Genomic DNA, 24,754 nt, shown 5'->3' on the forward strand with positions numbered 1-24,754 from the left:
AACAGTCCATCTCCCTCTATGTCCCAGGGGTCTCCGATAACTTGGTAGAGTCGAGTCCCGTTTTGCAGGGAAATTCGTCTTGCATCTGTGGGCATCGGCTCCAGGACTTTCCTCATCATGACTCTGTCTGACTTCTGACTAACCTTTCTTGGCTCTTTTCCTTCAAAATCCATCTTTCTTGTCATTTTGGGTTGGTTACTGGCGCTGTTTTCTTTGGCTTCTTGTACATACTGGAAGATAAGGTCTCTTACTTTACTTTGTGTGGGGTCATGTTCCCTGTGGCTTGAGGTGTTGGCCCTACGTTGGAGGCTTCCCTTATGGCGCTCGAGGGCAGCTGATAAGTGGGCTCGCTGCCTGGCAGTCTCTTGCAGTTCTTGTCTGGCCAGAGCAATCTGTTGAAGTATCTCATCCTTCGGCTTTGTGATGAATGGGGTAATAGTTGGTCCTTGGCTGGGTTCAGCTTTTTTTTGGTTCTTTGGTTTCTTGGTTATGGCACCACGACAAGTCTATATCCATGTTTTATCTCTGAACAATAAAATACGTCATCTCTTTGCAGGTGATCTGTTAGCTCACTCTCTAGTGCTACTTTCGATTGTTCTTTGTTGAAACCGAAGAACATTTTCTTTACTGATGGAACCCATGTTGAACATCCGTCCCCACCTAACAGCACCTCGGTAGGTATGCGGTGTAACTCGAACTGTGTCGATGTTGGTTGTTCTGTTGACGGGAGTGGTCCTTCAGCTCCCCGCTCCGTCCATTCCTGCGTTTCGCTCTCTTCGTCCATTGCTATGTCTTTGTCATCTCGAGTTGTCCATCTCCAAAGCCTCTCGAGGATCCTTCGAGTAGGGATGGATTAAGACTATTTCGCTACTAGCTTTACTGTCTGGGTTTGGTCATTCTACCCTCAATAAAGCCCTATCCTCACCTGCACGCTATGCAGTTACTGCGAGGGTTGTGACTGACGGCCTTATCAGTCACAGACACCTTACTCCGTTTCAGGCTGTCGGTCCGGGGTACTCAGGCAGAGACGTCCTTCTGCTGAGCATCCTTCTTTATTGCAGTTGATTGTGAAGGGATTTGCGCAAACTAGTACTGTCTTCGGCAATGTGACGGGAACATTGCCCTCAAAAATAAAATGAAGCCACAAATCTTTGTTATCTGACAGCGGGAGAACGTGCATGGACACATGTCGGGCTTTGCAGCCAACAACAGAACATCTGCCTTTGAGGGTAGCCATTGTAAAGCATGTGTATGGTAAAACCAGCCGGCGAGACGTGATCTTCTTGTGAAAATCAAGTGGGTGGAGGTCCGCTTCAGGTTGCTAGTCAGGGGTGGGACTCAGGTAACGTTGCTAACTGCCAGTGTAATTGTGACGTAACAATTATGCAGCTTTTGAAAGCGTGCCTTTTCTAGAAAAAAAATTAAACAATCATAGCCACAAAACAGCTGAATTGAGGTTCTTTGCATTAGGAGAGTTTATAGAAGCATTAGAGACCCAAATTGAAGTATAAAAACGATCAAAAAGTAAATTTTGCATAATAGATCCCCTTTATTGTATGTGTAGAATATAACATTCCCAGCTCTCCATTCAGCTTTTTAGGTTGCTGCTCTGGTAAAGCTCTGTTTAGGAAGCAAAACATGTTGTGTTGTTTTTATGTTAAAGTATTACACAACTATAAGCTGTCCAGTAGATGAGATAACTTCGATAAAGGTAACTGGCCTGCTTATATTTGATGTACACTCTTACCATTGGCAAACATTTAAACAGCCTTTGAAATAAACTGTTACTATTGATCTATTTCTGAATTTCAAAAGTACATAAAACTACACATTCCCATAAACTGATTGTGCAATATGCATCTTATCTCTAGGAGAATGCCATATGTTGCTGGTTGGTGATCCTGGTACAGGGAAGTCTCAGTTTCTGAAATATGCAGCCAAGGTTATATCCCGATCTGTACTTACAGCTGGAATTGGATCAACCAATGCTGGTAGGCCTTTTTCCTCTCCTAATTTATAATATGCTGTTGTGGTCAAAGAAATTAAATCCAACATCACTAACCAGATAAATGACTGTTTTTGGTATTTTACTAGATGGCAAATGATTTACTACTAGTTGCCGTAAATGAAAAATAGACCTAACGGTTGTGACTGCTATTTTCATCGTTTCTGAAAACCTGGGTAAAATGGGTTGTTTGGAATATTGTTTAGAAGAAAATAATTGAAAACTTGATTGGGGAGGGGCAACGTATAAATGAGTGCACAACATGAAAGGTCGCTCCGTTAAAGTTATCGGAAATGCTTTAAAATGGAAAGCAAAACCATGAAAATGTGTAAGAAAATAAAAACTAAAAACATTCCATTGGATAAAATAATATCCTAATGGGCAAAGACTCAGCCAATGATGAGCTCCTGTGCGATCCAGGTTCTACAGTTACCTGTGAGTATTGTAACATCTATAAGAGGCCTATATAAAGCCAAAATTTTGCAAGAAGCCCCCACAAAGTTCCATTGCTGAGATGAAGATGTTCTAGTTTGAGAGAACACATAACTGGCCCATTATGAAACCTTATGAACTAATAAAATCAAGTTTGTTCTTTTTGGGTCTAGGGGCCTGTTCTCAATTTGTCAGAGAAAAACGAACACTATTGTTTGAATAGGTGTTTCAACAAAACAATGACCACAAACACACCAGCAATTTTTGCAGTTAATGTTTGAATTGGTCCAAAAATAATAAGATACTGCTATTTTTGGAACAGCTTAATAGGTATTTTCTTTTTGAGTATTGACAACAAATTAGTTTTTTATTCTCAATTTCTAATTTGAAATAGTTATGGAGACCTCACAATGCATGTGTATAAATGGGAATAAAGGTGGTTGTTAGAATTCTGAGCTTTTTTTAAAAACACAATTCAGGACACAGCTGTATAAAGAAAGTTACCAAGAACTTCATTTTGTCTGAAAGAACATTGTTATTATACTATAATAATATCTCTATATCTTACTTTTTGAAGGCCTGACAGTTGCTGCAGTAAAAGATGGAGGTGACTGGCACCTGGAAGCTGGAGCCCTGGTCCTGTCCGATGGTGGTTTGTGCTGCATTGATGAATTTAACAGCATCAAGGAGCATGACCGCATCAGCATTCATGAAGCTATGGAGCAACAGTCAATCAGTGTAGCCAAAGCTGGGTAGTACAACCATAGATACAACCATATGTTTTTTTCCACTTAAATAATAATAAATGAGACTTGGAGACACAGACAATGTTGGTGGTACCCTTCCGCAATTAAAAAGAAAACACAGCTCTCTGTGAAATAACTTGAATTATAGTAGACCAAGTTTTAATGGCATCCCTTGTTGTTTATTCCATAACACGAAACAAAGTTTGATCTTTGATTCATGTACAGTAGGGAGAAAAGGTATTTGATTCACTGCCGATTTTGCAGATTTTCCCACTTGCAAAGCATGTAGAAGTATGGAATTTTTATCATAGATACTCTTTAACTGTGAGTGATGGAATCTTAAACAAAAATCCAGAAAATCACATTGTCTAATTTGTAAGTAATTAATTTGCATTTTGTTTGCATAACATAAGTATTTGATACATCAGCAACCAGTAAGAGCTGGCTTTTACATGCCCGTTAGTTCTTCTTTAAGAAGCCCTCCTGTTCTCCACTCAAAACCTTTATTAACTGCACCTGTTTGAACGTTTCTGCATAAAAGACACCTGTCCACACACTCAAACAAAATCCAACCTCTCCACAATGGCCAAGACAAGAGAGCTATGTAAGAACATCAGGGATAAAATAGTAGATCTGCACAAGGCTGGGATGGGCTACAGGAAAGTAGCCAAGCAGCTTGGTGAGAAGGCAACAACTGTTGGTGCCATTATAAGAAAATGGAAGAAGTTCAAAATGACAGTGAATCTCCCTCGGTCTGGGGCTCCATGCAAGATCTCACCTCATGGGGCATCAGTGATCACGAGGAAGGTGTGGGATCAGGCCAGAACTACAAGGGAGGAGTTAGTCAATGACCTGAAGAGAGCTGGGACTACAGTCTCAATAAAGACCATTAGTAACACACTACACTGCCATGTGGGTTCTCTCTGGGTACTCCTGGTTCCTCCCACAGTCCAGAAACATGACTGTTAGGTTAATTGGTTTCTCCAAATTGCCCTTAGGCGTGACTGAGCGTGTGCGTGGTTGTTTGTCCTGTGTGTGTCTCTGTTGACCTGCAATGGTCTGGCGACCTGTCCAGGGTGTATCCCGCCCACAGACTGCATGTGTGTGTATGTATATATATATATATACATACATATGTATGTATGTATGTATGTATATATATATATATGTATATATATATGTGCACTTGATGCATTTAGGCATGTAGACATGGTCAAGACAATCTGCTGCAGTTCAAACCGAGCATCAGAATGGGGAAGAAAGGTGATTTAAGTGACTTTGAACGTGGCATGGTTGTTGGTGCCAGACGGGCTTGTCTTCAGTATTTCAGAAACTGCTGATCTGCTGGGATTTTCATGCACTACCATCTCTAGGGTTTACAGAGAATGGTCCAAAAAAGAGAAAATATGCAGTGAGCGGCAGTTCTGTGGGCGCAAATGCCTTGTTGATGCCAGAGGTCAGAAGAGAATGGCCAGACTGGTTCCAGCTGATAGAAAGGCAACAGTAACTCAAATAACCACTTGTTACAGCCAAGGCATGCAGAAGAGCATCTCTGAACACACATGTTGAACCTTGAGGCGGATGGGCTACAGCAGCAGAAGAAGAAGACTACACTGGGTGCCACTCCTGTCAGCTAAGAACAGGAAACTGAGGCTACAATTCACACAGGCTCACCAAAATTGGACAATAGAAGATTGGAAAACGTTGCCTGGTCTGATGAGTCTCAATTTCTGCTGCGACATTCGGATGGTAGGGTCAGAATTTGGCGTTAAAAAAATGAAAGCATGGATCCATCCTGCCTTGTATCAACGGTTCAGGCTGGTGGTGGTGGTGTAATGGTGTGGGGGATATTTTCTTGGCACACTTTGGGCCCCTTAGTACCAATTGAGCATCATGTCAATGCCACAGCCTACCTGAGTATTGTTGCTGACCATGTCCATCCCTTTATGACCACAGTGTACCCATCTTCTGATGGTTACTTCCAGCAGGATAACGCACCATGTCATAAAGCACGAATCATCTCAGACTGGTTTCTTGAACATGACAATGAGTTCACTGTACTCAAATGGCCTCCACAGTCACCAGATCTCAATCCAATAAAGCACCTTTGGGATGTGTTGGAACGGGAGATTTGCATCATGGATGTGCAGCTGACAAATCTGCAGAATCAGGATCGAGGAGATACTCGAAGTACTCCTTCCACCGCCTGATAATGTCCCTAGTCGAGGTCAGCAGCTCCCCACCCCCACTGTAAACAGTGTTGGCGAAGCACTGCTTCCCCCTCCTGAGGCGCCGGACGTTTTGCCAGAATCGCTTCGAGGCCAACCGGTAGTCCTTCTCCATGGCCTCTCTGAACTCCTCCTAGGCCCGTGTTTTTGCCGCTCACTGGATATTTTCTATTTTTCGGACCATTCTCTGTAAACCCTAGAGATGGTAGTGCGTGAAAATCCCAGTAGATCAGCAGTATGTAGATCAGAAATACTCAGACCAGCCCGTCTGGCACCTAATAAAGTGGCCAGGTGAGTGTGTGTGTGTATATATATATATATATATATATATATATCCATTAATATCCATATATATGACTGCATGTATATATACAGGTCCTTCTCAAAATATTAGCACATTGTGATAAAGTTCATTATTTTCCATAATGTCATGATGCAAATTTAACATTCATATATTTTAGATTCATTGCACACTAACTGAAATATTTCAGGTCTTTTATTGTCTTAATACGGATGATTTTGGCATACAGCTCATGAAAACCCAAAATTCCTATCTCACAAAATTAGCATATCATTAAAAGGGTCTCTAAACGAGCTATGAACCTAATCATCTGAATCAACGAGTTAACTCCAAACACCTGCAAAAGATTCCTGAGGGCTTTAAAACTCCCAGCCTGGTTCATCACTCAAAACCCCAATCATGGGTAAGACTGCCGACCTGACTGCTGTCCAGAAGGCCACTATTGACACCCTCAAGCAAGAGGGTAAGACACAGAAAGACATTTCTGAACGAATAGGCTGTTCCCAGAGTGCTGTATCAAGGCACCTCAGTGGGAAGTCTGTGGGAAGGAAAAAGTGTGCTGCTTGGGATTTTCGGATCATTCTCTTATCCACCTCGTCCCAACTTACAGGCAGCAATTAAGAGCTTCCAAGCCCACGGTTCACACTGTTAAGAACTGGACTGGGGAATCTAAGCAGACGCTGCAGGCCTGCTTTGAATGCACAGACTGGACTGTTTTTGAAACCTCAGCCACTGACTTAAACCAACTAACTGATGTGGTGACATCATACATCAGTTTCTGTGAGGACACGTGTATGCAGACCAAGACATTCTGCACCTTTGGGAACAACAAGCCATGGTTTACTCCACATCTCAGGAACCTGCACAGGAATAAGGAAGAAGTTCACAGCAGTGGAGATTGGGCGCGGTACAGGCAGGCCAGGAACAGACTAACAAAGGAGATCAAAGCAGCCAAGAGAAGCTACAATGAGAAGCTGAAGAACAGCCTTTCTACTGGTGACACTTCAGCTATATGGACTGGTCTGAGAAACCTGACTGCCTATAGGAGCCCCTCCACCCATCCTGAACAGAGTCGTCTCCTGGCCAACCGTCTGAATGGCTTCTACTGCAGACATGACAAGAAGCCATTCACACCTCAAATAATCTCCTCCACATCCTATTCAGGAACAAGTTCTTCCCATAAAGCTACCAGCCCCCTTCCTTCAGATCCTATGCCTGCACTAAAGATCTCTGAGGAAGATGTAAATAGGCTCTTTCAGCGCATGAAAACAAAGAAAGCTGGAGGACCTGATAATGTCTCCCCATCATGTCTGAAAGCCTGTGCAAATCAACTTGCCCTGATCTTCACCTGGATCTTCAACAAGTCACTGGAGACGTGTGAGGTCCCCTCCTGCCTCAAACGATCCACCATCATCCCGGTGCCCAAGAAACCCACCATCCTAGGATTAAATGACTACAGGCCTGTAGCCCTGACGTCTGTGGTCGTAAAATCCTTTGAGCGGCTGGTGTTGAAGCACCTGAAAGACATCACAGGCCCCCTGCTGGACCCCCTGCAGTCTGCTTACTGAGCAAACAGGTCAGCAGATGATGCTGTCAACTTAGGTCTACACTTCATCCTGCAATGCCTCGACCGTCCAGGGATGTACACCAGGATCCTATTTGTAGACTTCAGCTCCGCCTTCAACACCATCATACCAGACATCCTCCACCAGAAGCTCACACAGCTCAACGTCCCCGCCTCCACCTGTCAGTGGATCAACAGCTTCCTGATGGACCGACAGCAGCAGGTGAGACTGGGGAGCATCTTCTCCCGCACCAGATCAATAAGTACTGGTGCCCCCCAGGGGTGTGTTCTATCCCCACTCCTCTTCTCCCTGTACACAAATGACTGCACCTCAGCGGACTCGTCCCTGAAACTCCTTAAGTTTGCAGATGACGCCACTGTCATTGGTCTGAACCAGGACGGTGATGAGTCTGCATACAGACAGCAGGTGGATCAGCTGGTACACTGATGTTGTCGGAACTAACTTAAACTCAACCCACTCAAGACTGTGGAAATGGTGGTGGACCTTCGGAGAACACCACCCCCATACATCCCCCTCACCATCCTCAACAACACCGTGTCAGGTGTGGACCACTTCAGGTTCCTAGGAACCACCATCTCTGAGGACCTGAGATGGTCCTCACACATACACTGTTCGGAAGAAGGCCCAGCAGAGACTGTACTTCCTGAGGCAACTCAAGAAGTTCAACCTTCCACAGGAGCTGCTGGTCATATTCTACACTGCCATCATTCAGTCTGTCCTGTCTTCATCCATCTCAGTGTGGTTTGGTTCATCCACCAAACAGGACAGGTCCAGACTGCAACAAATAATCAGGTCTGCAGAGAGAATAATCAGTGCTGACCTTCCCTCCATCCTGGACTTATACAGGTCTAGGGTCAGGAAAAGAGCTGCTAAAATCTCTGCAGACCCCTCACACCCTGCACATAAACTGTTCAGAGCTTTACCTTCAGGCCGCCGCTACAGAGCACTGTTCGCTAAAACCAGCTAGCACAGAGACAGATTCTTCCCCCAGGCTGTTTCTCTGATGAACACTTAGTTCATCAGAGTACCAAACAACTGCATACTATAGTTGCAAATGCACCTTTGTATATGTGTATATTTGTATATACAGGTCCTTCTCAAAATATTAGCATATTGTGATAAAGTTAATTATTTTCTATAATGTCATGATGAAAATTTAACATTCATATATTTTAGATTCATTGCACACTAACTGAAATATTTCAGGTCTTTTATTGTCTTAATATGGATGATTTTGGCATACAGCTCATGAAAACCCAAAATTCCTATCTCACAAAATTAGCATATTATTAAAAGGGTCTCTAAACGAGCTATGAACCTAATCATCTGAATCAACGAGTTAACTCTAAACACCTGCAAAAGATTCCTGAGGCCTTTAAAACTCCCAGCCTGGTTCATCACTCAAAACCCCAATCATGGGTAAGACTGCCGACCTGACTGCTGTCCAGAAGGCCACTATTGACACCCTCAAGCAAGAGGGTAAGACACAGAAAGAAATTTCTGAACGAATAGGCTGTTCCCAGAGTGCTGTATCAAGGCACCTCAGTGGGAAGTCTGTGGGAAGGAAAAAGTGTGGCAGAAAACGCTGCACAACGAGAAGAGGTGACCGGACCCTGAGGAAGATTGTGGAGAAGGGCCGATTCCAGACCTTGGGGGACCTGTGGAAGCAGTGGACTGAGTCTGGAGTAGAAACATCCAGAGCCACCGTGCACAGGCGTGTGCAGGAAATGGGCTACAGGTGCTGCATTCCCCAGGTCAAGCCACTTTTGAACCAGAAACAGCGGCAGAAGCGCCTGACCTGGGCTACAGAGAAGCAGCACTGGACTGTTGCTCAGTGGTCCAAAGTACTTTTTTCGGATGAAAGCAAATTCTGCATGTCATTCGGAAATCAAGGTGCCAGAGTCTGGAGGAAGACTGGGGAGAAGGAAATGCCAAAATGCCAGAAGTCCAGTGTCAAGTACCCACAGTCAGTGATGGTCTGGGGTGCCGTGTCAGCTGCTGGTGTTGGTCCACTGTGTTTTATCAAGGGCAGGGTCAATGCAGCTAGCTATCAGGAGATTTCGGAGCACTTAATGCCTCCATCTGCTGAAAAGCTTTATGGAGATGAAGATTTCATTTTTCAGCACAACCTGGCACCTGCTCACAGTGCCAAAACCACTGGTAAATGGTTTACTGACCATGGTATCACTGTGCTCAATTGGCCTGCCAACTCTCCTGACCTGAACCCCATAGAGAATCTGTGGGATATTGTGAAGAGAACGTTGAGAGACTCAAGACCCAACACTCTGGATGAGCTAAAGGCCGCTATCGAAGCATCCTGGGCCTCCATAAGACCTCAGCAGTGCCACAGGCTGATTGCCTCCATGCCACGCCGCATTGAAGCAGTCATTTCTGCCAAAGGATTCCCAACCAAGTATTGAGTGCATAACTGTACATGATTATTTGAAGGTTGACGTTCTTTGTATTAAAAACACTTTTCTTTTATTGGTCGGATGAAATATTCTAATTTGGTGAGATAGGAATTTTGGGTTTTCATGAGCTGTATGCCACAATCATCCGTATTAAGACAATAAAAGACCTGAAATATTTCAGTTAGTGTGCAATGAATCTAAAAAATATGAATGTTAAATTTTCATCATTACATTATGGAAAATAATGAACTTTATCACAATATGCTAATGTTTTGAGAAGGACCTGTACAGTACAGACTAAAAGTTTGGACACACCTTCTCATTCAAAGAGTTTTCTTTATTTTCATGACTATGAATATTGTAGCTTCACACTGAAGGCATCAAAACTATGAATTAACACATGTGGAATCATATACTGAACAAAAAAGAGTGAAAGAAATGAAAATATGTCTTATATTCTAGGTTCTTCAAAGTAGCCACCTTTTGCTTTGATTACTGCTCCGTGCACTCTTGGCATTCTGTTGATGAGCTTGAAGAGGTAGTCACCTGAAATGGTTTTCTAACAGTCTTGAAGTAGTTCCCAGAGATGCTTAGCACTTGTTGGCCCTTTTGCCTTCACTCTGCGGTCCAGCTCACCCCAAACCATCTCGATTGGGTTCAGGTCCGGTGATTGTGGAGGCCAGGTCATCTGGCGCAGCACCCCATCACTCTCCTTCTTGGTCAAATAGCCCTTACACAGCCTGGAGGTGTGTTTGGGGTCATTGTCCTGTTGAAAAATAAATGATGGTCCAACTAAACGCAAACCGGATGGAATAGCATGCCGCTGCAAGATGCTGTGGTAGCCATGCTGGTTCAGTATGCCTTCAATTTTGAATAAATCCCCAACAGTGTCACCAGCAAAGCACCCCCACACCATCACACCTCCTCCTCCATGCTTCATGGTGGGAACCAGGCATGTAGAGTCCATCCGTTCACCTCTTCTGCGCCGCACAAAGACACGGTGGTTGGAACCAAAGATCTCAAACTTGGACTCATCAGACCAAAGCACAGATTTCCACTGGTCTAATGTCCATTCCTTGTGTTCTTTAGCCCAAACAAGTCTCTTCTGCTTGTTGCCTGTCCTCAGCAGTGGTTTCCTAGCAGCTATTTTACCATGAAGGCCTGATTCACACAGTCTCTTCTTAACAGTTGTTCTAGAGATGTGTCTGCTGCTAGAACTCTGTGTGGCATTGACCTGTTCTCTAATCTGAGCTGCTGTTAACCTACGATTTCTGAGGCTGGTGACTCGGATGAACTTATCGTCCGCAGCAGAGGTGACACTTGGTCTTCCTTTCCTGGGGCTGTCCTCATGTGAGCCAGTTTCTTTGTAGCGCTTGATGGTTTTTGCGACTGCACTTGGGGACACGTTCAAAGTTTTCCCAATTGTTCGGACTGACTGACCTTCATTTCTTAAAGTAATGATGGCCACTTGTTTTTCTTTACTTAGCTGCTTTTTTCTTGCCATAATACTAATTCTAACAGTCTATTCAGTAGGACTATCAGCTGTGTACTGTATCCACCTCCTGCACAACACAACTGATGGTCCCAACCCCATTTATAAGGCTTGAAATCCCACTTATTACACCTGACAGGGCACACCTGTGAAGTGAAAACCATTTCAGGTGACTACCTCTTGAAGCTCATCAACAGAATGCCAAGAGTGTGTGGAGCAGTAATCAAAGCAAAAGGTGGCTTCTTTGAAGAACCTAGAATATAAGACATATTTTCAGTTGTTTCACACTTTTTTGTTCAGTATATAATTCCACATGTGTTAATTCATAGTTTTGATGCCTTCAGTGTGAAGCTACAATATTCATAGTCATGAAAATAAAGAAAACTCTTTGAATAAGAAGGTGTGTCCAAACCTTTGGTCTCTACTGTGTATATGTATATATATACAGGGGTTGGACAAAGACATGCCTGTTAGGTTAATTGGTAGCTCTAAATTGCCCTTAGGTGTATGAATGAGTGTGTGCATGGTTGTTTGTGTGTTGCCCTGCGATGGACTGGCGACCTGTCCAGGGTGTACCCCGCCTCTTGCTCATAGACTGCTGGAGATAGGCACCAGCTACCCCATGACCCACTATGGAATAAGCGGTAGAAAATGACTGACTGACTGACTGAAATAATTTATTAGTATGGTGTAGGGCCTCCTTTTCAATTCAAATTCAATTCAAAAATACTTTATTAATCCCAAAGCGAAATTAAATGTTGTTATAGCTCATATTATGAAGGTTTCTTCAAAGAGCCATTGTAGATGCTGATGGTTGTGGGCAGGAAGGATCTCCTGTAGCGCTCCGTCTTACAGCAGATCTGAAGAAGCCTCTGACTGAAGACACTCTGTTGTTGTAGGACAGTCTCCATAATGTTCTTCATTTTATGAAGAATCCGTCTTTCCACAATGATCTCCAGAGGAGTCCCCAGAACAGAGCCAGCCTTCTTTATCACCTTGTTGAGCTTTTTTAAGTCCCTGGCTCTGATGCTGCTTCCCCAGCAGATGATGGCAGAAGAGATCACACTTTCCACAACAGACTTATAGAAGATATGCAGCATATTGCTGCAAACACCAAAGGACCTAAGCTTCCTCAAGAAGTACAATCTGCTCTGTCCCTTCTTGTAGATGGCTTCACAGTTGCATCTCCACTCTAGTCTGTTGTCCAGATGAACACCGGTCAATTCGTCTTGGGAATGACATATACAAGTCCTGCACAGTGGTCAGAGGGATTTTAAGCCATTCGTCTTGCAGGATAGTGGCTCGCTCCTCCAAAACACCCCAAAGTGGCTCAATAATATTTAGATCTGGTGACTGTGGAGGCCATGGGAGATGTTCAACTTCACTTTCATGTTCATCAAACCAATCTTTCACCAGTCTTGCTGTGTGTATTGGTGCATTGTCATCCTGATACACGGCACCGCCTTCAGGATACAATGTTTGAACCATTGGATGCACATGGTCCTCAAGAATGGTTCGGTAGTCCTTGGCAGTGACACGCCCATCTAGCACAAGTATTGGGCCAAGGGAATGCCATGATATGGCAGCCCAAACCATCACTGATCCACCCCCATGCTTCACTCTGGACATGCAACAGTCTGGGTGGTACGCTTCTTTGGGGCTTCTCCACACCGTAACTCTCCTGGATGTGGGGAAAACAGTAAAGGTGGACTCATCAGAGAACAATACATGTTTCACATTGTCCACAGCCCAAGATTTGCGCTCCTTGCACCATTGAAACCGACGTTTGGCATTGGCATGAGTGACCAAAGGTTTGGCTATAGCAGCCCGGCCGTGTATATTGACCCTGTGGAGCTCCCGACGGACAGTTCTGGTGGAAACAGGGGAGTTGAGGTGCACATTTAATTCTGCTGTGATTTGGGCAGCCGTGGTTTTATGTTTTTTGGATACAATCCGGGTTAGCACCAGAACATCCCTTTCAGACAGCTTCCTCTTGCGTCCACAGTTAATCCTATTGGATGTGGTTCGTCCTTCTTGGTGGTATGCTGACATTACCCTGCATACCGTGGCTCTTGATACATCACAAAGACTTGCTGTCTTGGTCACAGATGCGCCAGCAAGACGTGCACCAACAATTTGTCCTCTTTTGAACTCTGGTATGTCACCCATAATGTTGTGTGTATTTCAATATTTTGAGCAAAACTGTGCTCTTACCCTGCTAATTGAACCTTCACACTCTGCTCTTACTGGTGCAATGTGCAATCAATGAAGACTGGCTACCAGACTGGTCCAGTTTAGCCATGAAACCTCCCACACTAAAATGACAGGTGTTTCAGTTTCATTGTCCAACCCCTGTATGTGTTGTTGTTTTTCTGGGTTAAAGCCATTTTAAATGGGTCAGGTAATTAAAATTATATGTATATATTTTATATCAATAGGCATTTCTCATAATTATCACAAGTTGGCCAGAAAGAATTTCAAATGAAATGCATAAACCTGGATATTAATTAATGTCAATTACAACAGTTTAAATAATAGAATTAACTAAATTAACTAGGTAATATAGTATAGGTAACCACCTATATAATTAGCATACCATTTTGCAGTCTCCTTCTCTTTGTTGAATCATGAAATCTGAGCTTAGCTGAGATGGTCTGCAGAGCTTTAGATGTTCTGGGTTGTTTGACATCCTGGTTGAATCGTAGATGAGCTCTTGGATGTGTTGCTTTTCGAGATCTTTTTGCTGCCAAAGAGGTTCTGTTTAAATTAGTAATATCTTCAGGTCAGGTAATAATCAAGCTTGGGTTATTTTGTGAAATTGAGCTCAGCTTTCTAACAACTGATTTAATCCTTTAATTCGTGATTTAACAACGGCAGAAATTACTTTTTACCAGAGGGTCAGGTTGGTTAGGGATGTTTTTTGTATGTATAGCTTTTAGCTTTTTTTCTTTCATTAGATGAAAGCAACATTTGTATGTACCCAAGTAATCTTTTTTCAATATTAAAATTTGTTGGATAATGTGAAACATTTAAGTGTGAAAAAAAGCAAAAAGAAATACCACATATAGCTCAATATCACTGACCCAAGAACTCTGTACTGTAGTGGTGGCATTATCATGCTTAATGATGTTTGTTTTGGAACATTAAAGATACGAAACCAGTTTAGAAATTACTGAACATATTCGCCACGGGTTCAGTATAGATTAAGGTTTAATACAAATTATGTTATATGGGGATATGTGATCTACACATATCCTGTGAAAGTTTTTGTTGATGTCTTGCTCTTTTACTCTTCACTACAGAATGGTGTGCAAGCTGAATACGCGAACAAGCATCTTGGCAGCTACCAATCCTAAAGGACAGTATGATTCCAGGGAGCCTCTCTCTGTGAATGTAGCTCTGGCCAGTCCTTTGCTTAGTCGTTTTGACCTAGTTCTAGTTTTACTGGACACCAGAAATGCAGAGTGGGACTGTATCATCTCCTCTTTTATTCTGAAGGACCAAGGTAATGTCAATGCTTTTGAATTTTTGATATGCATGTTACAATTTTCCTTTTCACACATGATGGATAGCATGAATTAAAAATAAACTTAGTCTCCTCATGATTTCTGTCAGGAATTACTGCTGAGCCCAGTAGGTTCTGGTCCATGGAGAAAATGAAAGCTTATTTCAGTGTGATTAAACAGCTGCAGCCACGGGTGTCAGAAGAAGCCAAGTACATCTTGACTCGTTATTACCAGTTACAGCGCCAGCAGGATGGTCACAATGCCGCCCGCACAACTATTCGCATGCTGGAGAGTTTGAGCAGACTTGCTGAAGGTGAGAACAGACTTGAATCCTAAACAATCTGAAGACCAGAGGTTAAATTAGCCGGGGCTGAGTCCCAGCACATGAGCCAGAGCTGTATCTTGCTTTTTCACTTCATTGAAATTATGAATAATCATGAGAACAATACTATAAACAGGAAGGAAAATGAATTTAACCTCTTAACTACTTTGGTTTATGCTGTGATGTCCCAAATGCATTAAGTAAAGGTTATACCCCAATTTTCCTCTCTTCAGTTTACTCTTTGGTGATGATGTCACTATAATGTCAAATGACACTGAAGTTGGTATTGAAATCATACATAGCTTTGTTAAATGGCTGTTTCGCTATTTTAATGCATCTGGACTACATCTGATCCACTCTAGTTCATCATCAACCAAATCTACAAAGGTCAAAATTGGACTAAAAGACGTCTACACAGTTTCTTTAAAACACACTTTATGCCTATGAAAATAAAAAAAAGAATTCTAAATGAAATCACAGTTGTTTGGATTTTCAGCAATACAGTTACTGTTTCCCAGATCATAGGTTCTGTCTTTAGTGTGGAATTATGCAGACCAGTTTGGACCACTATTTTCCATCAGTAATTTAGACCATGAACTAGATCAAATGGTAAATGGACTGAACTTATATAGCGCCTTTCCAGTCATACAGACCACTCAAATCACTTTACACTAGAGCTTATGTATTTCATATCCTGTGCTGCAGTTAAAATGTTAACTTAAAGGGGAGATATCATGCAAAATTCACTTTTTTTTTTTATCCCTTAAATACATTTTGTTGTGTACTTGGAGTGCAGAAAGTTGAACTTAGTCTCTGCAGGTGCTGCATAGATATCTTTATATTGTGTTTTGGTCATATTTTTCAATCCGTTGAGTTTTCTCTATTCTGTTATGTTTTTTAAACTATTAAGTCACATTATTTGCTGCGGAACGGCAAAATAAGGTCATGGACTTCCGGCTGATCAGTTTTGCGTATCCGCCATTTTTATTTCTCAGTGCGATTTTGTAGTTCAAGCTCAAGTTTGCCTATGCTGCAAGAGGATATGTACGGTTCAGTTGGGTGTATTAAATAACCCACACAATTTATACACTGTCCCCCAGCATCAGAACCTCTTCGAAGTGCCTTGTTCAATTTTATATTTCATGGAGATGTACCCACATCACTGGGGAAATTCCTATTTCTCCACTTCTAGGATGAGTGCTTCAGCAATCTCCACCAGTATCAAGAAGGATTTGTTGAAAGACTTCATCTGATTAAGGGGTCAGTTCCTTCTGTCCATGGAAGCGACAGACAAAGCCAAGCCGTAAGCTGCAAATAACGCTAAAATGACAGCAAACTTTATTTTAGACATGAATTTATTGTGTGTTGATATGACGGCATGGCCATTGTTTTGATAGCAGTAGCATCGTGCCTTCTGCTTGTATTAGCACTGTGTGCTGCTTTTAGCCCCTTGAGGACTGAACTGTACTCCGTGTTTTGAATAGTATTATTACATTAACAAGTTAACATTGTTTTGCTGTTGTCTTGTTTCTGCACAGCTATATAATTGTATCTGTTATCAAGCTACAAAAATGGCCGAAGGGGTTAAAGTGGAGCGCTCTTTGGCCTTGAGGGGAGTGGGCTGTGAAGTGCCTCAGTAACATTTTGAGAGACTGCTCCAAAACAAGTTGCTCTCAGACGCACTTTAGAACAGGGGTAGAAGAGGGGCCTCTGGAGCTACAATTACAAGGAATTCAGACCAAAGCTTTGCAGTTCCACTTTATATCGATCACAACTGGATGATTTAAGTGTGAAAAGGAAGAGTTTAAAAGCATGAAATTTCCCCTTTTAAGCATGTTGTAAATCACAGAGTGATGTTATTAAAAAGATGCTTAAATGATGTTGACATCTATACAAACTGTCTTTGATGTGACTTCATTAATCTGACATTAACTAATGTCTAACCCATAGGTATGACCTGAGCATTTCAGTCTACAGTCCCACATGTTCCCTGAAATGCTCTGGATCTCAGTACAGATTAATTCAAACTCATCATCTCATGTATTAAACATCTGAAATATTATATTTCATACAAACAAGCTTTGGTCTGCTATACTCGGAGCAATGAAGAATCTGTGCTTGGGCGGCACCAACTGGGTGATTGTTGTCTCTTTGTGGATCCAGAGATACACAGTATGTTATAGAGGCTGAAGGAGTTGGGAATGCAGTTGCCTTTTGATGCTAAAGCTGAGTTGATCTACTTTATTCACTCTGGTTTTTACGCTTTGGGACATTTAGGTTTTTATGATAGATATGATGGCTACAAGACAATTGAGTGATTCAAACTAGATATTTCTTGTGACAATTGAGAAAAAATCAATTCAATTCAGTTTCAATTCAGTTTATTTATATAGCGCAAATTCACAACACATGTTGTCTCAAGGTTCTTCACAACAGTCAGGTTCATACATTCCAATTAATCGTAACCATTGAACAGTTCAGTCAGATTCAGTTATTTATTCAAATTGGATAAAACGTTTTTCTGTCTAAGGAAACCCAGCAGATTGCATCCAGTCAGTGACTTGCAGCATTCACTCCTCCTGGATGAGCATGTAGAGACAGTGGACAGTCACTGGTGTTGACTTTGCAGCAATCCCTCATACTGAGCATGCATGTAGCGACAGTGGAGAGGAAAAACTCCCTTTTAACAGGAAGAAACCTCCAGCAGAACCAGGCTCAGTGTGAGCGGCCATCTGCCACGACCGACTGGGGGTTTGAGAGAACAGAGCAGAGACACACAAAGAATATACATGTGTATATATATACATATATATACATATACACTATATACAGGGGTTGGACAATGAAACTGAAACACCTGTCATTTTAGTGTGGGAGGTTTCATGGCTAAATTGGACCAGACTGGTAGCCAGTCTTCATTGATTGCACATTGCACCAGTAAGAGCAGAGTGTGAAGGTTCAATTAGCAGGGTAAGAGCACAGTTTTGCTCAAAATATTGAAATGCACACAACATTATGGGTGACATGCCAGAGTTCAAAAGAGGACAAATTGTTGGTGCACGTCTTGCTGGCGAATCTGTGACCAAGACAGCAACCATCACTGATCCACCCCCATGCTTCACTCTGGGCATGCAACAGTCTGGGTGGTATGATTCTTTGGGGCTTCTCCACACCGTAACTCTCCCGGATGTGGAGAAAACAGTAAAGGTGGACTCATCAGAGAACAATACATGTTTCACATTGTCCACAGCCCAAGATTTACGCTCCTTGCACCATTGAAACCGACGTTTGGCATTGGCATGAGTGACCAAAGGTTTGGCTACAGCAGCCCGGCCATGTATATTGACCCTGTGGAGCTCCCGACGGACAGTTCTGGTGGAAACAGGAGAGTTGAGGTGCACATTTAATTCTGCCGTGATTTGGGCAGCCGGGGTTTTATGTTTTTTGGATACAATCCGGGTTAGCACCCGAACATCCCTTTTAGACAGCTTCCTCTTGCGTCCACAGTTAATCCTGTTGGATGTGGTTCGTCCTTCTTGGTGGTATGCTGACATTACCCTGGATACCGTGGCTCTTGATACATCACAAAGACTTGCTGTCTTGGTCACAGATGCGCCAGCAAGACGTGCACCAACAATTTGTCCTCTTTTGAACTCTGGTATGTTACCCATAATGTTGTGTGCATTTCAATATTTTGAGTAAAACTGTGCTCTTACCCTGCTAATTGAACCTTCACACTCTGCTCTTACTGGTGCAATGTACAATCAATGAAGACTGGCTACCAGGCTGGTCCAATTTAGCCATGAAACCTCCCACACTAAAATGACAGGTGTTTCAGTTTCATTGTCCAACCCCTGTATATAGTGTATATGTATATATTGGGTATATATATATGTATGTTTAAAAATATGTGTGTGTGTGTGTGTAAATAATAATTAAATTATAAAATTGTTTTATATTTATATATTTATCAATTATTTCCTTTTGTGAAAGTCAAGTACTCACAAAAAGGAGGCTGAAGTGCCGCATGTGACTGGAGCTGCGGGTTGCCAACCCCTGAACTAAACAGTGACTAGCATGATGCAGAAGCACTGAAATGATCAGTGGGATCAAACATATTCTAAGTGACACCTGACCTTGTTTGAAAGTTCAAAGTTAGTTGACATTGAGTAGGGAGCAGTCAGTGAAATTGAAGATCTGCCTCTAATGCTTCACCTATAGCTTTTTAAATGGACCGATTAAAGATGTTTCCTATGGCTCTGAAATATAGTTAAACATTAAAAAAGTATTCTGCACTTGCTTGTATGTTTCCAAAGAACTAACATCATGGTGCCATGGAAAATGGAATTCATTAAACATATTGACAGAGAAACTTTCCTAAATTCCTTTAAATTTGTACAGCACATGCCAGGCTGATGTACAGAGAGACGGTTACCATCGAAGATGCTGTTACTGCTGTGTCAGTTATGGAGTGCTCTATGCAGGTAAGAAGAAAACAAGCCCTGTTTTACCACAATAATGATGATCATCTGGGGAACTATTAACATGCGCATACATGACTGTAGGGTTATTATGTTAAATATGTGAAATGTTTGGTTTACTTTAAAAAGGCTCTTCATTATTTACTGGATTATAGTCTTGAATATCCAATTGGGTGTTTTTTGTTTTAATCACTATGTGATTGTAATTTAGTTGGTTGACAGTTTGTATAATGCCACTTGCAGTTTTACATTTATTTATAATTTCACAACATTATAAACATAAAGTTTTCACGTACAAAGACAAATAAACAACCTACAACTGATGTTGTGTCCCAGTCTTTTTGTCATTTGCAGTTGGGTCAGTAAGCAGTTCACATCACCCAGCTGGGTCCAGATTTGACTCAAGAAATTCAAACATGTTTGTCTGACTGTGACTGAGGTAGTGTTGGGGCTGTTTCCTTTTTACACATTTTTATTACAACTCCCTGCTGCCTGATCACAGCTACAGCAGACTGATGCAGACTTTCCCTGACTGGGAATCAGGTGTAAAGTCAGGCACAAAATTGTGTAACGTGTCCCCAGCTTTACTGATGACTTGGTCCCACCTCTAATATTTTTAATTCCTTGGATATCTGTCTACAAATGTGTCTAGTCACCACATTTGTGGGCCTAGGCCTACTGATAGGCACACCCATGAGTTGCTCAAAGGTTGGAGGTTATTAGTCTGCATCAAGTAAAGCAAATAAAACAATAAAGAACAATGCACATTTGTATTGATATGAGAATTTTGTAGCTCATTCAAATCTGGAAAGCTAATTGTGAATTTTCTTCAAGGAAGAAAGGTGTTCACAATGATTTTGATCAGGCATCACATAAACGTTTGGGGAATCAGTGAAGTTAAGACAATTTTTAGACATCTGAAATCCAGGCTTCACTGATATGAAAGACCGGTCCTTTTGTAATAAAAAATAGTATACTGGGGAAGATAACCTGGTTCTGAATGACCAATCATTAGTTTTCTTCGTCTGATGCAATGAGTAAATGCCCGGATGACGCACTCAGGATACACTGGGCTCAACTTGTGAAAGAGTCCGAGTACTTTGAGATATTAGGAAAGTTCGCAATGGCCATAATATTGGAAAATATTGTGATGAAATTATCAGGTGTGGTATCTGCCTATTCTCTTTACTCTCTTTCTCTTCTGTGCTTTCACCACTCGGTGACCTTCAGCATTTTGAGCAGTCTACTGCTGTTAGACTCTGTCCAACTGGCTAAATATTACATTAACATCAATAATACACATTCATAACACTTACAATATATTAGCCAACAATTATTGCGCTGCAAATAGTCTTTTGCAATATGAATGCTGTGTACTTTAATATTGCCATAATGATATATTCACGATATATTGTGCAGGCCTTCCCTGCACAAAATTTTCTTTTTACCTCTACAGCTTGATTCTATGTCAGCCTTTAACAGCCTGTTGCATCTTTCCTTTAGGGCAGCGCTCTGCTGGGAAATGTAAATGCATTGCTAACCACGTTCCCCACTGACCCTGTTGAGCAGTATCAAACCCAGTGTCAGATGCTACTGGAAGGACTGAACCTACCTGTGCTTCTCCAGAGTGAGATGGACAGGCTGGCCAGGTAAGCAACTCTGGAATCTATTTAATATGTACATTTCAGTGCTTAAGGTTTGCTGCTCATGTGATAGCGTTGTTACACTTACTCACAAAAAAGTTAAGTACAGAGTTTAGCACCCAGAAGGAGCAGACCAAAAATAAGCAGACTACAGGCAGCTGCTATAGGAACCAACCGAACAATGAGTAAAGGGCTACAGACAAAGAAATACTTCTTAAAGACATTAGAGTACATCTTCTTAAAGACATTAGAGTACATCTCCATCACTTGATAAACAGTGATTCCACACAAATGGAATCACTTCCTTCCCACCTGCATGTATACAAAATGATTCCTTCATCAAACCATTTATTCTTTTAGACCCAACAGGAGCTTTTGACACTGTCGACCACAGTATTCTAATATACCGTTTGGAACATAAATTAAAGGTGTAGCATTAGATTGCTTTTGTTCATACCTGTAGGGCAGAAGTCTCTGTGTTCACACAGAAAATTTAAGTCCAATTCAGCACTGTTCTCCTGTTTGAGTGCCTCAAGATACAGTTCTTGTCCCTCTAAACTATAAATAAACCTAGGGAACTAATTCATGCAAAAATATATAATTACAACACAAATGTTAAAACTAAAAAAAAAACGTAACTAAACACAAAGATGTTTCCAATCATTAGAATTTAAAGATATTTGGTAGCTTCTCCAGAGTCACGTCCCCTGCTTCCAGCCACCTTATAGATTCCTCCACTTCCTGGTGTTGCACCATAAAAAGTCCTCTCCCCCAGACAAGCTGTTTACCAAATGTCTGCACCCATATTAGCAAACAACTGTTTTAAACCAATATTACAGAAAAAGTGAAATTATAATCAAATGTGCTGTTGCGAAATAATCAAATTAATACTAACACTGCAAAATGGCAGGAAGAACCTCAACACAGGGTAACATGCATTTATGTGAATGTTCTTTCTTTGCTAGGCTGAGGAGCATTACCCCAGTGACGCTTAACTGTGATCCATCACTTACCTCATACCAGCGTCAATCACATGGTTCCATCAACGAAACTCAAAACTCTGGATGCTCCAGTGACCTAAAGAGTTGTGTAACTATTGAGAGTGGTTTGGACCAGCTCCCTGCCATCAGCCCATCACTGCCCACAGATGATGTGATCCTACCCACAATTACATCAACTCAAGGAAACCCAAATAATTCTCCAAACATTAGTTTGTCAGGATCATCAGCAGTAATCATACAGCAAAGTGGATTTGAGAGAAAAGATCAGAGACACCTGCCTGAGACAAAGGGCAATAACACTTTGCTAAGTGAAAAGATGCCAGCTGGAACATGTACAAACCTGCATGCAAAACTGGCAGCTTTTATTTTCAAACCCAGGGAAAAGAAACCGCCTGACCATATTAGTATAGAGTAAAAACGTTAAGGATAAAAGGAATGAATACACACAATCTAGTTAGTCATTATGACTTGGCCAGCCAACTTGTGGCAAGCAAAGAAGAGGAAACAAATGGAAAAAAATAGATGGTCATTCCGAAGACTGCACAACCAAACCTACAACAGCTCAGACTTATTTAGAAAAAAACCTTCACATGAAACAGAAACATTTAAGTAAAATCTAAAGCAGTCACATCTTACTCGTGTTTTACACCAACATGTGAAACCTGCAAGCGATGGTGTAGTGAATATAAGGAAAAGAAGTGCTTCAAGAAATTAATGATGGTTCTAAGCAGTTTCTCCCAACTGACCTATCTAGTGATGTCCTTGACACCGACTGGGACAAAGAAGTTTCAAAGACAGCCAAAGCCCGAGATGACTCAGTAGTATAGTGAAGAGCAGAATTTCTTTTTTTCTCAAAAAATGTCTTGGTTAAAAGATTCTTAAACTCATCAGGAGAAATTGTTCATGTTTTACTTTGTTAAATGTAAATTCTGAGTGAAAGCAGAGAGTCTGTTTATTTACCTTCATATCAGAAGGTGTCTGCCACAGAAAAATAAAGCATAAGAATCTCTGAAACATTAAAAAAAGAGTTTCTTCTTGGATTTCTGCTTTTGTCCTATGGGGAAGTGAGATGATGCTTAACAACTTGCTGGAATCCAAATATGAGAAATGGAAAAAACAACAAGCTATGGTATGGATAAACCTTTTTCCATTCAAGTTGGACAAGTTCTTTATGGTAAAAAAATGGTAAATGGCCTGAACTTGTATACCGCTTTATCAAGTCCACAGAGATAGAGACCCCAAAGCGCTTTACACTACAATCAGTTATTCACCCATTTATACACTGGTAAGCTACAATATAGCCACAGCTGCCCTGGGGCGCACCGACAGAAGTGAGGCTGCCATAAACAGGCGCAACCAAGCCCTCTGAACACCATCAGCAGGCAAGTCAGGTGAAGTGTCTTGCCCAAGGACACAAAGACTGAGATGGACAGAGCGGGGGTTCAAACCGACAATCCATCAGTTACAGGACAAATTCCACCACCTGAGCCACAGCCGCCCCATAACTGACAAGAATGTGAAACTCATGTCATTACTGTGCTTTTATGGTAGGGGTTGGCGATAGGGGGTTTGAAGTTTATAACAATATTTTGTGGTACTATTGTGATAACGGTATGTAATGATAGTATTGATTAAAAAAAACGCTATTACTTCAATTCACTCTTTTTTAGGTAACTGTATAGCTGTAACTCCATGGTATGAAAATCATGGCCCCACCAAAAGAAAAACTGCTCTTGAAAAAATACCCATTTGAAATAGGCTTCTTTAGGAGACCAGTTAGATAAAGAAGTGTGGTGTTATCGCTAAACTCCACAGAGTAACTGCATTTAATCATATTTTTTAATTTATTGATATTTATTGATGCTCTCATAAAATAAATCAATGGGAAATCGTAAAAATAACAATTCCAACAATACAGACAGTTACAGTACAGTTACAACACAGTTTTTGAACTTGGGCGACTGCAGCTCAGTGGGAAGAGTAATCATCTTGCAATCTGAATGTTGTGGGTTTGCTTCCATCTTCCTCCTACCACATGTCGATGTGACCCTGGGCAAGGCCCAATCTGCTTACCAACCTGCATATCGTATCAATGTGTGAACGTTTGTGAGTGCAACTGGGTGAATGTGGCTCTGGCTCGAAGTGCTTTGAGTGGTCGATATGTCAATTTGAATTTATCTTTGTTACGATAAATTTTGCAATAAACATAAATGATACAATGAATGCTCTATATTATGGCTTAATTTCTTTTTATTCCAGTTAAAGTCACAAATCAAGTTAGTGTGGTATTTACAATTCAAAGAAAGCATGTGGAGGCAGACAGTAATTTATATTGCAATAATGCAATCCAATATCAACCAAAATCACCAAGCAATTGGTGAAAAAAGCATTAAATCCCAGTTTCTGATCATGTCCTTTCACACTGAAGTGATATAAGGACATGATCTACTACTTTGGCCTCCATCTTATGTTGGCTGTATAGTAAGAGAGTACGTAAAAAACACAGAAAAATAAATGAATGATGGGATAATTGGGAGTACTGGTGCATTGCAAATTTCTACATATTCTGTTGTGGTTTTCTTAATGTTTGAGCATCTTAA

At 41.5% G+C, this 24,754-nt stretch overlaps 1 protein-coding gene across 3 annotated transcripts in view; it reads left to right on the plus strand.

The window, feature by feature from the left end:
- Positions 1-24,377, plus strand: part of mcm9 (minichromosome maintenance 9 homologous recombination repair factor) — a 78,118-nt gene extending 53,741 nt beyond the window's left edge. For all 3 annotated transcript variants that reach the window (XM_047387063.1, XM_047387064.1, XM_047387065.1), the window contains 7 exons: positions 1,872-1,991; positions 3,015-3,189; positions 14,504-14,706; positions 14,817-15,020; positions 19,431-19,513; positions 21,014-21,159; positions 22,119-24,377. In XM_047387063.1, coding sequence (XP_047243019.1) covers positions 1,872-1,991; positions 3,015-3,189; positions 14,504-14,706; positions 14,817-15,020; positions 19,431-19,513; positions 21,014-21,159; positions 22,119-22,569 — 1,382 coding nt within the window. In that variant the 3' untranslated portion in view covers positions 22,570-24,377. The remainder of the gene's footprint in view (positions 1-1,871; positions 1,992-3,014; positions 3,190-14,503; positions 14,707-14,816; positions 15,021-19,430; positions 19,514-21,013; positions 21,160-22,118) is intronic.
- The last annotated feature ends 377 nt before the right edge of the window (positions 24,378-24,754 follow it).

This window comes from Girardinichthys multiradiatus, chromosome 15 (genome assembly GCF_021462225.1).
Source record: "Girardinichthys multiradiatus isolate DD_20200921_A chromosome 15, DD_fGirMul_XY1, whole genome shotgun sequence".
Taxonomy (NCBI): Eukaryota; Metazoa; Chordata; class Actinopteri; order Cyprinodontiformes; family Goodeidae; genus Girardinichthys; species Girardinichthys multiradiatus.